This window comes from Bos mutus, chromosome X, assembly GCF_027580195.1.
Source record: "Bos mutus isolate GX-2022 chromosome X, NWIPB_WYAK_1.1, whole genome shotgun sequence".
NCBI lineage: Eukaryota > Metazoa > Chordata > Mammalia > Artiodactyla > Bovidae > Bos > Bos mutus.
Window position 1 is genome coordinate 93,443,140 of NC_091646.1, and position 16,118 is coordinate 93,459,257.

At 45.0% G+C, this 16,118-nt stretch overlaps 1 protein-coding gene across 2 annotated transcripts in view; it reads left to right on the forward strand.

The window, feature by feature from the left end:
- The window catches only part of SRPX (sushi repeat containing protein X-linked), a 144,342-nt gene that overhangs the window by 81,705 nt on the left and 46,519 nt on the right, over nt 1-16,118 (forward strand). For both annotated transcript variants that reach the window (XM_005889422.2, XM_070365984.1), the window contains 4 exons: nt 3,574-3,700; nt 7,119-7,240; nt 7,986-8,165; nt 10,713-10,846. In XM_005889422.2, coding sequence (XP_005889484.2) covers nt 3,574-3,700; nt 7,119-7,240; nt 7,986-8,165; nt 10,713-10,846 — 563 coding nt within the window. The remainder of the gene's footprint in view (nt 1-3,573; nt 3,701-7,118; nt 7,241-7,985; nt 8,166-10,712; nt 10,847-16,118) is intronic.

A 16,118-nucleotide genomic window follows, 5' to 3' on the forward strand; every position in this document is an offset into this window, starting at 1 on the left:
CAGACTATAAATGGGGATGATAATAACAAGACTTAGTCTAGTGGGCGGTGGCAAGAATTCAGTGAAATAATGCAGGGAGGGTACCTCGCCTGGGCTGGGCAAGTAGGGGAGGGTCAGCAAATAAATATTAGCTATTATTGTTAGTGCTTTATTTCCTCTTGGTTCTTGTTTGGAAGAACACTGCTTCTGAAAAAGTAGGCCAAATTCGACTGATCATTGTCAGCTGTCAGAAGCTAGCTTTGGGAAGCTGAGACTCTTCACCCAGATAACCTAATTTGGAGCTGTGTTTGCTCAGTGTCAATATGTCTAGTTTATAGGGAAAACAACCCAGCCAGCATATCATCTAGATGTTTAGTTTACACGACACAAAGGGTAAGAATATCTTTTCACTCTGACAGTGTTGCTCCAAGAGAATATGGTAACACAAAGTGATCTTAGTAATATGGTAACACTAAGTAATCTTATATTGAAATCTATTTCCCTTCCTCCTCCCCTCCTTTATGGCTTTAATTTTTTTTCTAGATTCAGTATTGTTTTTCAGTCACTCTGTCATGCCTGACTCTTTTGCAACCCCATCGGCTGTAGCCCACCAGGCTCCACTGTCCATGGGATTTCCCAGGCAAGAATACTAGAGTGGGTTGCCATTTCCTTCTCCAGGAAATCTTCCCTATCCAGGGATCAAATCCGTGTCTCCTGCATTGGCAGGCAGGTTCTTTACCACTGGGCCAGAGTATAGCATTTTTAGTTGAGATATAATTCATTTTCACACCCGCCTCTTTTAAAAAATATTTTTGCCCATGCCATGCAGCATGTGGGATCCTAGTCCCCTGATCAGGGATTGAACCTGCACCCCCTTCCGTGGAAGCACAGAATCCCAACCATGGACCACCAGGGGAGTCCCTTGGCTTCAATTTTTTAAAAAATAAATATGCTTTCTATTATGAGCTTGCTGACTGCATTTGGCCAGCAGGGGGCAGGTATTATATACGTATCTTTCTGATTCACCCAAAGCTGAAAAATGTTCATCTGAACTATAAAAATATGTCTTCTATCACCTATCATAGTAAAAACAAAAAAGGATTGTTTTTTAACATCTTAGCAACTGAAAATAGACACCTCTAACTCATTTAAAGCAGCTTTCATTTCACCATCACGTTGATAAACTATAAATTCTAAGAAGCATATTTTTTTTCAGTTACTAGCCCTGCAATTAGCATGCGTCTCACAATTGGTGACTTAGATTCAATAAAATATAGTTATTCACTTGAGGATTAGCATATTATGGCTGTAAATTCACACTCCACTGAAGCATGGCATTGAATGAAAATGAATTTGGATCGCTTAAGACACTACTTTTAACAAATTATTCATGATTTCTTACCCTAAATAAAGTGAGTTATTGGACAAGACACAAGAGAAAGTATATGAAGATTCGACTTGGTGCATTTAGTCTCTCAGAAATGTTTGTAATTCAGAATCAAATGACATTTCATTTTCATTCAGGCTATAGCAGTATTTAAACAATTAGCAGTTGACATGTAAGATAATGCAAATCGAAATGTTAATTTACTCTGACTTCTTAAAAATACATTCTCTGCCTGTTGAAAATCATCAAGTAGAACTTGTAAAAGTTTGAATTCCCCCTTCTTGTGATTTCACCTTGTGTGTGCATGTGTTAGTCGCTCAGTCATGTCTGACTCTTTGGGACCCCTTGGACTGCAGCTCGCCAGGCTCCTCTATCCATGGAATTCTCCAGGCAAGAATACTGGAGTAGGTTGCCATTCCCTTCTCCAGGGGATCTTCCCAACCCAGGGATTGAACCTGGGTCTGCAGCATTTCAGGAAGATTCTTTACCATCTGAGCCACCAGGGAAGTCTGTTTTAAGGACAAGTGCTCTAATTTGGGTTATAGTTCACATTCTCATTATTTTCATGCCTGGCCTTAAATAAATCACTTATGCTGTCTGATGCTCAGTTTCCTGATCTGTAAAATGAGAGCATTGGGTAATTCCTTTAAGCCTCCACAGCATTTACTTTTATGTAGCCTAGAGCAGTGTTAATTTTCTACCTTGTGTCATATTTCACATATGGTGACATAATCCTCTCAACAGACTGTCAACTCTGAGAATAACATGATTCTCTTGCCTTTGCATGCCCAAGCCCAGCAGCTGAAATGATGCCTTGGGGAAGGCTGGTACTCATTAAAGATTTGTTGCCTTGAATTGAATCAACTAGATGATACCTAGGAGAAGACAATGGCACCCCACTCCAGTACTCTTGCCTGGTGAATCCCATGGACAGAGGAGCCTGGGAGGCTACAGTCCATGGGGTCGCTAGGAGTCCGACATGACTTCACTTTCACTTTCACTTTTCACTTTCATGCATTGGAGAAGAAAATGGCAACCCACTCCAGTGTTCTTGCCTGGAGGATCCCAGGGACAGGGGAGCCTGGTGGGCTGCCGTCTAGTCAGACACGACTGAAGCGACTTAGCAGCAGCAGCAGCAGATGATGATACCTAAGGCACTTTTCTCTAGTATCCGGTGATACTATCTTTAAAGCAAGAAGGACTCACTATGGCTGAATGATTTCTAGTTGGGTAACTGCTATGTTGCCAAGTCAACAGGCAGAGTTTGGAAGCGTGGGGAAGAAGTTGCTGTAGCTGATAAATTACCCTACAAGACACTAGCAAGGCCAGCTGATTGCTGATTTAGCCATACACAGGTAAGTACTCACACAGTCTTTAAAACTCAGCAGGCATATCACTGGGAACTCTGCTCAGGGTGATGTGGCAACCTGGGTAGGAGGGGAGTTGGGGGAGAATGGGTACATATATATGTGTACACACACACACACATATATAGCTGAGTCACTCTGCTGTGCATCTGTAACTATCACAATCATTGTTAATCAGCTATACCCCAATACTGGCTTCCCTGGTGGCTGAGTGGTAAAGAACCCACCTGCTATGCAGAAGATGCAGGAGGCACCAGGTTTGATCCCTGGGTTGGTAAGATCCCCTGGAGGAGGAGGGCATGGCAACCCACTCCAGTATTCTTGTCTGGAGAATCCCATGGACAAAGGAGCCTGATGAGCTACAGTCCATAGGGTTGCAAACAGTCAGACATGACTGAAGCGACTGAACACGCATGCATATCCCAGTACAAAATAAAAAGTTGAACTCGGCAGACAAGAAGGGGCAAGATGAAGGGAAAGAAGATAAATACAGAAGGGGTGAAGAAGCCCTTCAAAAACAGGGAGCACCTAGAGCTTTGGGCACTCGCAAAGATGGTGCAGTGGTAAACAACCTGCCTGCCAGTGCAGGAGATACAACAGACAAGGATCCAATCCCTGGGTCAGGAAGATCCCCTGGAGAAGGAAATGGCAACCCACTTTAGTATTCTTGCCTGGGAAATCTCATGGACAGAGGAGCCTGGTGAGCCACAGTCCATGGGGTCACAAAGAGTCCGACACAACTCAGCACAGAGCTTCGGGCATGTCTAATGGTGGGTTGGGTGTCGAACCCCAGGTTGATATTTCCTGATGATGGTGAGAATATTCTGGTTATATTTTCAGATCTCGAACCTCCTAGAATCAAGTGTCCAAGTGTGAAGGAACGCGTTGCAGAACCCAACAAGCTGACAGTCCGAGTGTCCTGGGAGACGCCCGAGGGAAGAGACACAGCAGATGGCATTCTCACTGAGTAAGTGCAGCTTGGCAGCTGGAATGAGGTTGCCCGTTTATGTGAGAAGTTCACTACCAAGAATAAGGAAGTGTGTATCTGCAGGTCAGTGTATGCTTTTGGACTCGGTACAGCACTCTTTCAGCCACACCTCATTCATTTCTTTATTTTTCTTCACTGTCTGGCATACTACATTCTTCACTTATGTATCTGTTTACTGCCTGTCTCAACTACAGTAGGTTTGAAGCCATATCCTTAATGCCCAGAACCATGCCTAGCACATAGTTGCTACTTGGTAACTGTTTGTTGAAGGAAAGAAAGGAAGTCAGAAGGAGTGGTGGGGAGAAGGGAGGAAAAGGGACAGGAGGAGGAAGAGGAAGTCAAGTGGTTAATTCACAGAAAGACTCACTGCCATTGTGTGCTGGGCCCCCTACCCAGGCCTTCCTAAGCCACCGCCTCCCTGGGAACCTATGTCTCCCAGGTGGAGCTCAGTGTCGCCCCCTTGTGCTCTGGGAGTATGTTTTAGGGCAGAACTCCAAAATCTCTTTTTTTTTGGCACCTGTTTCTTTCACAACTTTTGATTTTTGATTTTTTAATATATGACCATTAAACACTTAAACCACTTGTAAATAAAAAAGTCCTTCTTCCCCACCCCAACCCTCTTCTCTAGGACCAACTGCACAAATAGTTTGAAATACATCCCCAAAATCTTTAAAAATGGGTGGTTCCCTTCAGTGAAGTTCAGCCACATGTTGTTCTAATCTAGCAGCTGCGCCTGTGCCCCTGTGGCTATGGATGGGCCCTCAGGTTCCCTGGGGGCCACTACTTTATGTCAGCATATTCACATCCATGCCTTAGAGTACATGGTCCTATTAGGCCTCCCCGCCGAGTTTCCATCTGTGGACAAAGAACACCTCTGACTTACCCCTGGTGAGCCATACAGCAGGGCAAGGCTTTCTAGAATTCTGTCAACCCAGGCTGGGCAAGAGGAAATGTTTCTAAGCCAATATTAGCCATAACAGAACATTTTCTTCTAGGAAGAGGCTCAGTCTTTTACCCCTAGGACATTTTGTTCTGACAGCCTGATAATTTTTCCCACCATCTAGCTTAGATCATATTTGTTATGTTTCCGCTTGTAATTCCTCAAAGATAAAGTGTGAGTATTAAGAAATTATTTATTTTCTGTCGCATATATATGTCACCCCTTAAGGAGAAACTTTAGGCGATGAGGATTAAAAATATAAGTCACAGTTGCTATAACCATGTCATGCATCATGTGTGTGTGCTCAGTCATGTCCAACTCTTTGTGACCCCATGGACTGTAGCCTGCCAGGCTCTTCTGGCCATGAGATTCTCCAGGGAGAATATTGGAGTAGGTTGCCATTTCTTCCTCCAGGGGATCTTCCTGACCCAGGGATCAAACCCAGGTCTCCTACATTGGCAGGCAGGTGGGTTGTTTACCACTGAGCCACCTGGAAAGCCCTTGATATCGTCAGGGATTGGCTTTTAACAATTGTTGAATCTTTTGGAACCCAGCACGATGCCTGGCCCTTCTCCTAGCCCATAACAGATTCTTAGATTCTCACAACTGCGATTGCTATTGAAATCTGGTATAATATACACACAATATCAGGTCATCAGATGACTTTAGTTATCTAGCAAGGATATTCACCTTGGCATTTTTGTGGGTAATCTGTGTGTTACAGTTAGAAATGTGACATTTTGAAAGAGCATCTTAGTAACCCCAACCCTCTGTTCAGAGCAGCTATTGGCTTCCTAAATTCTACAGCCCAGGGCCATCAGAGCTGTGGAGCAGAATGAGTTCAGAGAAGGCTGTCTTTTCCCCTTTTGCAGCTCTTGCTTGGCCTCCTTGCTTCTCTGGCATTTCTCTTCTTTTCCTCATGTCTTTTGCAAGCTTCTGTTCTGTAGTCCCCTTCTGGGGTGGGGGGAAGGTTCTAGTGTCAGGTGCTGAGACAGGTGCTTCCTGTGAGCTCCATATTTATGCCCTATGACTGTTATTTGCATGTCACACATGAAAGAGAGTCTCCAAGAGGTGAGCGGCCACTCATGTTTGAAGTCTGATTCCTCTCAGGTTTATCTGCTTTTAAATTGTGCTTCCTGATGAGGACCTTAAAGCACCTAAGGCCCAAAGTGACATGTCTGTAATGCTGGGATGTCTGACACTCTTGTAACACCCCTCACTGCATACTTGTAAACAACTGCCTTGTCCACCTGTGTGGAAGGTTCTCTTCAACGGTGACAGTGAGAATTTCACATGCACATTGTCAGTCAATATTCTTTTCATTCCTCAGACGTGTAGAGAGAACAGAAATTATCTATTGAAAAACAATTGATCATATTGTACCTACTGATATTCTTATCAGACAACTGAGAAGAAAGATGTGGGAGTCATCCTTGCTCTGTGACCTTGGGTGGGTTCCTTGATCTTTTGGTGGCTCAGTTTCCTCATCTGTGAAATGGGTAAAATAATGCCTACATCATAGGGTTGTTGAGAGGATTAAATAAACTACTGTGTATGTGTGTGTGTGTGTATACATATATATATACATATATATATATATAATGTCTAGAATCACGCCAGACATGTATAAGGTTTATATACTGGGCTTCCCTGGTAGCTCAGAAGGTAAAGAATCTGCCTGCAATGAGGGAGACTTGGGTTCGATCCCGGGTTGGGAAGATCCCCTGGAGGAGGGAATGGCACCCCACTCCAGTATTCTTGCCTGGAGAATCCCCACAGAGAGGAGCCTGTAGGGCTACAGTCCATGGGGTCGCAAAGAGTCAGACACGACTGAGTGACTCAGCACACACAGCACAAAGAATAATAATGATAATAATAATAACTAATAATAAAGATAATAATAACTTGAGTTATTATTATGATTACCATGAAATCACAGTGAATTTGCCTTTTCCTCAGGAAAGGTCTCCACTGAGATAGAAAAAGCAAAGGAAGTTCTAGCGCCCCCTGCAGGCCCAAATTGCCAGTGACTGCTGGGACTAACCTCTCAAATGATTTCCCTCAAAGAAAATTCCCTCATCCTCCCAATCTGGCGGCAGTTTGGGTCTTCCTTAGACCAAAGGAAGGAAGACTTGAGCTTTGGGTTCTCAGCGTCTCCCATCCTCTGTTCTACATCCCCAAAAGAAAAACCAGTCTGATTTTCCCAGGAACTGGGGACTTCCATTTTCTGGTCTCAAACTGCACTTCCAAAACAAAGTAAAGCTCAGGAAATTCTCTTCTTTGAGAATTAAAAAACTGGCCTAATGGCAGTCCCTTGGAGTCTCTGTGTCTTGAACAGAATGGGTGCTCAACAAACACCCATGATGGTCCTCTTTGATCCTTAGGCCATCACGGCCCGATTGTTGTTAGGGCCTACAGCGATCATCTTTGGTGTTTCTGATTTTTTCCCCCTTTAAGTGTTATTCTAAAAGGCCCACCCCCAGGCTCGCATTTTCCAGAAGGAGACCACAAGATCCAGTACACAGTCTATGACAGAGCCGAGAACAAGGGCACTTGCCAATTTCGAGTTAAAGTAAGAGGTAAGATGACTGCTTCTTGGCTTTTTTTTTTTTTTTTTTTTTCTCTTTTTAAGAACAAAGGGAAGCAGAGACTCAAGCCAGAACCTTCTGTGAGTGCCCATTGTCAGAAGAAGACTTGCCAGCTCTGGATTTGCCTCTGATCATGAGGCTAGGGGAAGGGTGCCACCTCACTGCCTAAATTTTACAATTCAAATCCAGATGAGGTTGAGTGCAGGCAGATGATTGAAGGAGTCCAAGACAGCAGTAAGCTCATCTCACATGAGCCCATCGCTGGCTGTCCCAGAACAATAGTATTTAATAGCTTTTCCACTCCTGGGCTTCAGTGACCAGCCAAAGCCTATATAAGTCCTGCTATGAAGGAGGTTAGGAGCCCCTTAGGTAGCCCACCAGCCGACCGTGTTCTTGGTGTTCCAGAACCTTTAGGCAAAAAAGCTTTTTAAGGTTTACTTTGAGCTTCATGGTTTGGATAACTAATAGCTAGCCATCTTTACTCCTTCCTCTTCTGGGTTCAACCTCCTCATCTAGACCACAGGGAGCTGAATCAGTTTATCTCAGTGGTCTTGTTGGTTTGAACAGTGACCCTCCCAAGGTCCACCCACTGGCAGATAGCCACACCTGCCCCTCCCTACACACCCGCCCAGTGTAGAAGCTGGTGTTTCTGACTCCTCCCCTTCCCTGCTTGCTTTGTGGTGGTGGAGGGGGGGCACTCAGCACTGAGCACCCTCTGGGCTTGTGTCCCACACAGTGAGACGCTGCGGCAAGCTCCATGCCCCAGAGAACGGCTACATGAAGTGCTCCAGTGACGGCGATAATTATGGGGCTGTGTGTGAATTCTCCTGCGTCGGAGGCTACGAGCTCCAGGGGAGCTCTGCCCGAGTATGTCAGTCCAACCTGGCTTGGTCTGGCACTGAGCCCACCTGCACAGGTACGAGGGCAGCTCTCTCTCCAGCCAGCAGCAGACCCTGAAGCCCCTTTGGTTCTGGTTTCCAGGACAGGGAGCCTTTTGTTCTATATACTTAGAAAGGTTCAGGGCCAGCCATATTCATCTGTTGGATGAAAACAGTCCTCCAGTAACTGGGCAGCCCATCTTTCCCACTCTCCTCCTTCACCTCTGCTCATCTGCTGATTTATCTCACATGTCCTCTAAGGAGCAAGCTGGAGGTAGGAGCCCAGGGTTCATTATAAATCAGCAGCATTATGAATTAGCAAAGTCTGCACCCTTGGGACCTCCCTGGCAGTCCAATGGCTAAGACTCCGCACTTCCAATACAGGGGGCCAAGGTTCTAGATCAGGGAACTAGATCCCACATGCCACAATGAGGAGTTGCTTGCCACCACTAAAACCTCATGCAACCCAAACAAAAAAGCATCTGTAGTTTCAGCCAGGAAATTAAAAGACGCTTACTCCTTGGAAGGAAAGTTATGACCAACCCAGATAGCATATTAAAAAGCAGAGACATTACTTTGCCAACAAAGGTCCGTCTAGTCAAGGCTATGGTTTTTCCAGTGGTCATGTATGGATGTGAGAGTTGGACTGTGAAGAAAGCTGAGCACGGAAGAATTGATGCTTTTGAACTGTGGTGCTGGAGAAGACTCTTGAGAGTCCCTTGGACTGCAAGGAGATCCAACCAGTCCATCATAAAGGAAATCAGTCCTGGGTGTTCATTGGAAGGACTGATGCTCAAGCTGAAACTCTAATACTTTGGCCACCTCATGCGAAGAGTTGACTCATTGGAAAAGACCCTGATGCCAGGAGGGATTGAGGGCAGGAGGAGAAGGGGATGACAGAGGATGAGATGGCTGGATGGCATCACTGACTCGATGGACATGAGTTTGAGTGAACTCCGGGAGTTGGTGATGGACAGGGAGGCCTGGCGTGCTGCAATTCATGGGGTCGCATAGAGTCGGACACGACTGAGCGACTGAACTGAACTGAACCCTTGTTCCTCTCTCCAAAGCCAGTGCGCTAATATGTACAGATGATAGAGCCCCTGCTTTGCAGCACTAGCTGGAAAGTCCCACAGATCTTGGGCCTTCGGGATCTTTGCTCCTAATGTCAAATGAGGAAGCAAATACTCTACCTTCTCCTGGAGCTGTTGAAAGGATGAAATGAGGTCATCTATTGAACAATGGAATTGAGCAAGGCTTGGCATATGGTCCCGGGGTTGGGAAGATCCCCTGGAGAAGGGAATAGCAACCCACTCCAATATTCTAGCCTGGATAACAGCAACAGTAATGAAACTAAACTTTCAATAACTGTCAGCTGTTATTACTGAGGAACAAAAATTGGGCTGGATAGTGATCATAGTGTGACATTTGGACTAGCCAGAAAATTCTGGACATGGCTTCTATTTCTGTACTCCACTTTTTCTCATTTCCTAGTACTTTCTCCGGAGAAGGCAATGGCACCCCACTCCAGTACTCTTGCCTGGAAAACCCCATGGACAGAGGAGCCTGGTAGGCTGCAGTCCATAGGGTCGCTAAGTCGGACATGACTGAGCAATTTCACTTTTCACTTCCATGCATTGGAGAAGGAAATGGCAACCCACTCCAGTGTTCTTGCCTGGAGAATCCCAGGGACGGGGGAGCCTGGTGGGCTGCAGTCCATGGGGTCGCATAGAGTCAGACATGACTGAAGCAACTTAGCAGCAGCAGCGGCAGTACTTTCTCATCTTCATGCTTTCCCTTTAATCTTAGAGAGATAGAGACACAGATACATGCATCAACAGCTAAGTGCCTGAGGCTCTTAGATTTTATTAAAATACAAAGAACATCCCTCTTTACTTCCCTGTCTCATTTCCTAGGGTAGGAGAGTAATGCTCCCCACCTCCAGTGCCCTGCAAACATATTCACTTCGTAATCCCCAGAACTTGTGAATGTATTACTTTACGTAGCCAAGGGGCCTTTGAAGTTGTAAATTAAGGATTTTGAGATGGGGGAAAAGCACGTGGATTACCCAGGTGGGCTCAATGGAATCCCAAGCATCCTTAATAAGCGGGAGGTGGGACTGCTCTGAGAGGAGTGAAGTTGGAAGCTGCTATGCTGCTGGCTTTGAAGGTGGAGGAAAAGCTAGGAGCCAAGATTCTGGAAAAAGGCAAGGAAACAGATGTTCCCCCAGGGCATGTGGGTTGAGGGCAGCGGGGGAGGGGGCACAGCCCTGTGAACAGCCCTGACTTGACCCCAGTGAAACCCGTCCCAAACTTCGCACTGCCAGAATTGTAAGAGAATGTGTGTTAAGCCGCTAGGTTTGTGGTGATGAGTTGACCACAAGCAGGAGGAAACTAACACGCATCCCCACTCCCCAACTGAGTGCTCTTTGGGACCACCTCCTGAATAAACTGAAGACTTCTAGTTGAGTCTTTACCTCGGGGTTTACTTCTTACACATATGTTTCTGTGTCTCATCACAGGCTGTATGTATTGAGCCGGAAGCAGTAGAGGGTTTCTGACCTACCTGACTGTTTCTGATTACAGCCATGAATGTCAATGTCGGCGTGAGAACAGCAGCTGCACTTTTGGATCAGTTTTATGAGAAAAGGAGACTGTTCATTGTGTCCACCCCCACAGCCCGAAACCTCCTCTACCGGCTGCAGCTGGGGATGCTCCAGGTGAGTCCTGGCAGCAGGGCCGAGGCAGAAGGGAGGCCTCTGAACAGGAAGGGCCTGGCCATTTCATTAAAAAGCAAAGGCTAGATTCAGTTCTTAATCCATTTCCTGGGAACTTTAGGAACTTGCACTTCAGAACTCCCACCATTCATTTCTGGGTCTGGGCTATAACCTGATTAGCATTGACACCCCAGAGCTAACACAATCGTTTTCCAAATAATGAGGTTTGTTTGTCTTCACTAATAAGCCTAACTGACATGTTGTCCAGGTTCAGCCAAAGAACAAATTGTCTTTGCTGAACCCGGCCAGGGTATGCCTGGGAGGGAGGCCATCTATCTGTAATTTACCCAGAAGGCTGACTCAAGAACTGAGAAGAGTCCAGGGGCCCTGAGGCTCCACATGCCACTGCAGGGAGCTTCCCCAGCTCCCACAGAGCTCCTCAGAGAGGGGTGAGCATCTTTCAGAAAAGCGGTTCTCTGAACCGTGGTCCATGGACTAGCTGTGTCAGCCTGGGAGCTTGTTAGGAATGCAAATTCTGAAGCCCCCACCCAAGACACACTGGATCAGAAACTACCTGTTAGCAAGACCTCCAGGTGACTCCTAAGAACTTCAGAGTTGGGGGGTGGCTTTTCTAGGAAATGTGCCCTTCTTAGCTGTGTAAGTTTTGTAGCTACAAAATGAGGCAACCAATGTTTTATGGGAGGGGAAAAAAAGCCAGAAACTGAAAGGATTGAATTAGAACTTGCTTGATTTTTGTCCTGAAGCATGTTGTCAATAAGAGTGGCCAATCTGATTGAAGAGGTGGGATGCTGAGTTGGGTCATAGATGTGGTGCTGCATATTTTGGGAGAAATGTTTCACCCAGGTGGTGCTAGTGGTAAAGAATCCGCCTGCCAATGCAGGAGACGCAAGAGATGCAGGTTCAATCCCTGGGTTGGGAAGATCTCCTGGGAAAGGAAATGGCAACCCACTCCAGCATCCTTGCCTGGAGAATCCCATGGACAGAAGAGTCTGGCGCACTGTAGTTCATGGGGTTGCAGAGTCAGACATGACTGAGTGCATGCTTGTGCACACACACACATACACACACACGACAGTAAACAGAACCAGATGTTCAGAACAATCTTGGTTTAATTGAAGGCTACAATTTAACTTTCAGCTTTAAGACATTGAATAATAAAACTTTGTTTATTCTCCACATGTACTTGGACTTCCCATGAACTCTGAAGAGCCATATAAAAAGTTTGGGGCTCCCTTGATAGGAACCTAATTTATCTCGTCTTTACCTCCAATCCCTGCCACCTGACCTCCACCTTATGTCCCCTTGTCCCAGGTAGGGGCTTGCTCTTGGGGTAGCACAAGGCCACAACACTCCATTGTGTGGGGAACTGGCCTTGGAGGCTGTATCCCATAACTATACATTTCCCGACCTCTTCTTATTTCCATGGAAAAATAAAAAAGACAAACAACTTGCTTTTTCTCTGTTGGGCAAACTATGGCACTTGTAAGTAAAATTGTATTGACACGCAGCCAAGGCTTGCTCATTTGTGCATTCTTTATGGCTGCTTTAGCATCACAGTGGCACCATTAAAACAGAGACCAGCCAGCCCCATGAAACCTACAGTCTTTACTCTCTGGCCCTGTACACAAAATGTCTGCTGACCCCTGCCCTAGTCTAGCCTACTCCTTCAAGTACTTGCTAAGTTACTAATCAACTAGTTGGTTAGGATACTTGATATCAAGGTATTGATATGTGACCTCCCCCTTCCAACATATTTACATTGGCATTTTAAGCAGAGCCTTCAAAGAAAGGTTTGATTGGCTTATGTGATTGTTAGAATAATAAGAATGTTTATTTCTACCTTTTTTTACATTCTTCTCCCACTTCTATCACCCCATACAGAGATATTTCCGTGGAACTGTAATAAAAACTTGGTGTTCTCATACTTGAGGAGTTTAAACTTTCTTTCTCCCATTTAGTCATCATTCATCTTCAATTACTTCTTTGTTTCCTTATTGCCACTGCTGCTACTGATAAGACTTCCTGGCATGTGGTTGAGCAGATCATGGTTCTTGCCAAGGACCAGCTCAGAGGACTGGAACATTTTCTTTTAAAAAAAATGAGGTATGGTGGACATCTAACATACTAGTTTCAGGTGGACAACATAATGACCCAATATTTGCATATATTGCAAAATGACCGTAACAGTAGTCCATTTAACATCCATCACCATACATAGTTACTAAAAATGGTTTTCTTGTGATAAGACCTTTCAGGATCCACTCCCCTAGCTACTCTCAAATCTACAATATAGTTTTATTAACTAGAGTCACCAAGCTGTATATTACATCCCCATAATTTTTTCATTTTATTACTAGAAATTTGTACCTTTTGACACCCTTCACCCATTTTGCCCAGCCCCAGCCCCCACTTTCGAAAACGACAATCTGTTCTCTATATCCATGAGCTCAATTTGTTTTAGTTCTTTGGGTTTTTCTTTTAAGATTGCACATGTAAGAGAGATCATATGATGTTTTCTCTTTGACTTACTTAACATAATGCTCTCAAGGTACATGCATGTTTCAAATGGCAAGAATTCATTCCGTTTTGTGGCAGCAGAGATACACTTCCTCGGTCTGGGTAGTGAACTTCTCACATAAGAGGGGCAGCCTCATTCCAGCTGCCAAGCTGTGCTTACTCAGTGAGAATGCCATCTGCTAAGGACCTACAGATCTTTTTTATTTGTGACTTGCCAACTAAATCAAATCAGAGAGGAGCAGCCTTTCCAAATGATCAGTCAAAAATAAAATGCACCTTTTTAGCCTGGTATTTCCCCTGGTCTCATTTGTTTTGCATTTCAGTGAACATTTATTGGGCCTTCCCTGGTGGCTCAGTGGTAAAGAATCTGCCTGCCAATGCAGGAGACATGGTTTGATCCCTGGGTCAGGAAGATCCCCCAGAGAAAGAAATGGCAATGCACTCCAGTATTCTTGCCTGGAGAATCCTATGGACAGAGGAGTCTGGCGAGCTATAGTCCATGGGAGTCACAAGAGTCAGACAACTTAGTGTCTTAGCCTTAGTGACTAAACAAGAACAAATATTGCATTTTATATATATCATTTTCTTCATCCATTCATCCATCAAGGGACATTGAGGTTGTTTCCATAGCTTGACTATTGTAAATAATGCGGCAGAGAACATGGGGGTGCTTATATCTTTTGAAGTTAGTGTTTTGCTTTGGATAAATATGCAGAAGTAGACTTGCTGGATCACATGGTAGTTCTGTTTTTAATTTTTTTGAGGCACTGCTTTACTGTTTGCCCTAGTGGCTGCACCCATTTACATTCCCACCAACAGGACATCAGTTCACTTCAGTCGCTCAGTCGTTTTCGACTCGTTGTGACCCCATGGACTGCAGCACGCCAGGCTTCCCTGTCCATCACCAACTCCCGGAGCTTACTCAAACTCATGTCCATTGAGTCGGTGATGCCATCCAACCACCTCATCCTCTGTCGTTCTTTTCTCCTGCCTTCAGGCTTTCCCAGCATCAGGATCTTTTCCAATGAGTCATTTCTTCATATCAGGTGGCTAAAGTATTGGAGTTTCAGCTTCAGCATCAGTCCTTCCAAAGAACACCCAGGACTGATCTCCTTTAGAATGGACTGGTTGGATCTCCTTGCAGTCCAAGGGACTCTCAAGAGTCTTCTCCAACACCACAATTCAAAAGCATCAATTCTTCAGTGCTCAGCTTTCTTTATAGTCCAACTCTCACATCCACACATGACTACTGGAAAAACCAAAGCTTTGACTGCACAGACCTTTGTTGGCAAAGTAATGTCTCTGCTTTTTAATATGATATCTAGGTTGGTCATAACTTTTCTTCCAAGGATCAAGCATCTTTTAATTTCATGGATGCAGTCACTATCTTCGGTGATTTTGGATCCCCCCAAAATAAAGTCATGTATGGATGTGGGAGTTGGACTGTGAAGAAATCTGAGCGCCAAAGAATTGATGCTTTTGAACTGTGGTGTTGGAGACGACTCTTGAGAGTCCCTTGGACTGCAAGGAGATCCAACCAGTCCATCCTCAAGGCAATCAATCCTGGGTATTCATTGGAAGGACCAATGTTGAAGCTGAAACTCCAGTACTTTGGCCACCTGATGTGAAGAGCTGACTCATTGGGAAAGACCCTGATGCTGGGAGGGATTGGGGGCACGAGGAGAAGGAGACAACAGAGGATGAGATGGCTGGATGGCATCACTGACTCGATGGGCGTGAGTCTGAGTGAACTCCGGGAGTTGGTGATGGACAGGGAGGCCTGGCGTGCTGTGATTCATGGGGTGGCAAAGAGTCGGACATGACTGAGCGACTGAACTGAAAATAGTCTGTCACTGTTTCCATTGTTTCCCCGTCTATTTTCCATGAAGTGATGGGACCAGATGCCATGATCTTATTTTTCTGAACGTTGAGTTGTAAGCCAACTTTTTCACTCTCTCCTTTCAGTTTCATCAAGAGGCTCTTTAGTTCTTCACTTTCTGCCATAAGGGTGGTGTCATCTGCGTATCTGAGGTTATTGATATTTCTCCCCACAGTTTTGATTCCAGCTCGCACTTCATCCAGCCCAGTGTTTCTCATGATGTACTCTGCATATGTTAAATAAGCAGGGTGACAATATACAGCCTTGATGTACACCTTTCCCGATTTGGAACTTGTCTGTTGTTCCATGTCCAGTTCTAACTGTTTCTTCCTGACCTGCATACAGATTTCTCAGGAGGCAGGTCAGGTGGTCTGGTATTCTCATCTCTTGAAGAATTTTCCACAGTTTGTTGTGATCCACACAGTCAAAGGATTTGGCATAGTCAGTAAAACAGAAGTAGATGTTTTTCTGGGAACTCTCTTGCTTTTTCGATGATCAAACGGATGTTGGCAATTTGATCACTGGTTCCTCTGCCTTTTCTAAATCCAGCTTGAACATCTGGAAGTTCACCTACTGTTGAAGCCTGGCTTGGAGAATTTTGAGCATTACTTTGCTAGTGTGTGAGATGAGTGCAGTTGTGCGGTAGTTTGAGAATTTTCTTGGGCATTGCCTTTCTTTGGAATTGGAATGAAAACTGACCTTTTCCAGTCCTGTGGCCACTGCTGAGTTTTCCAAATTTGCTGCTATATTGAGCGCAGTACTTTCACAGCATCATCTTTCAGGTTTTGAAATAGCTCAACTGGAATTCTATCACCTCCACTAGCTTTGTTTTTTAGTGATGGCTCCTAAAGCCCACTT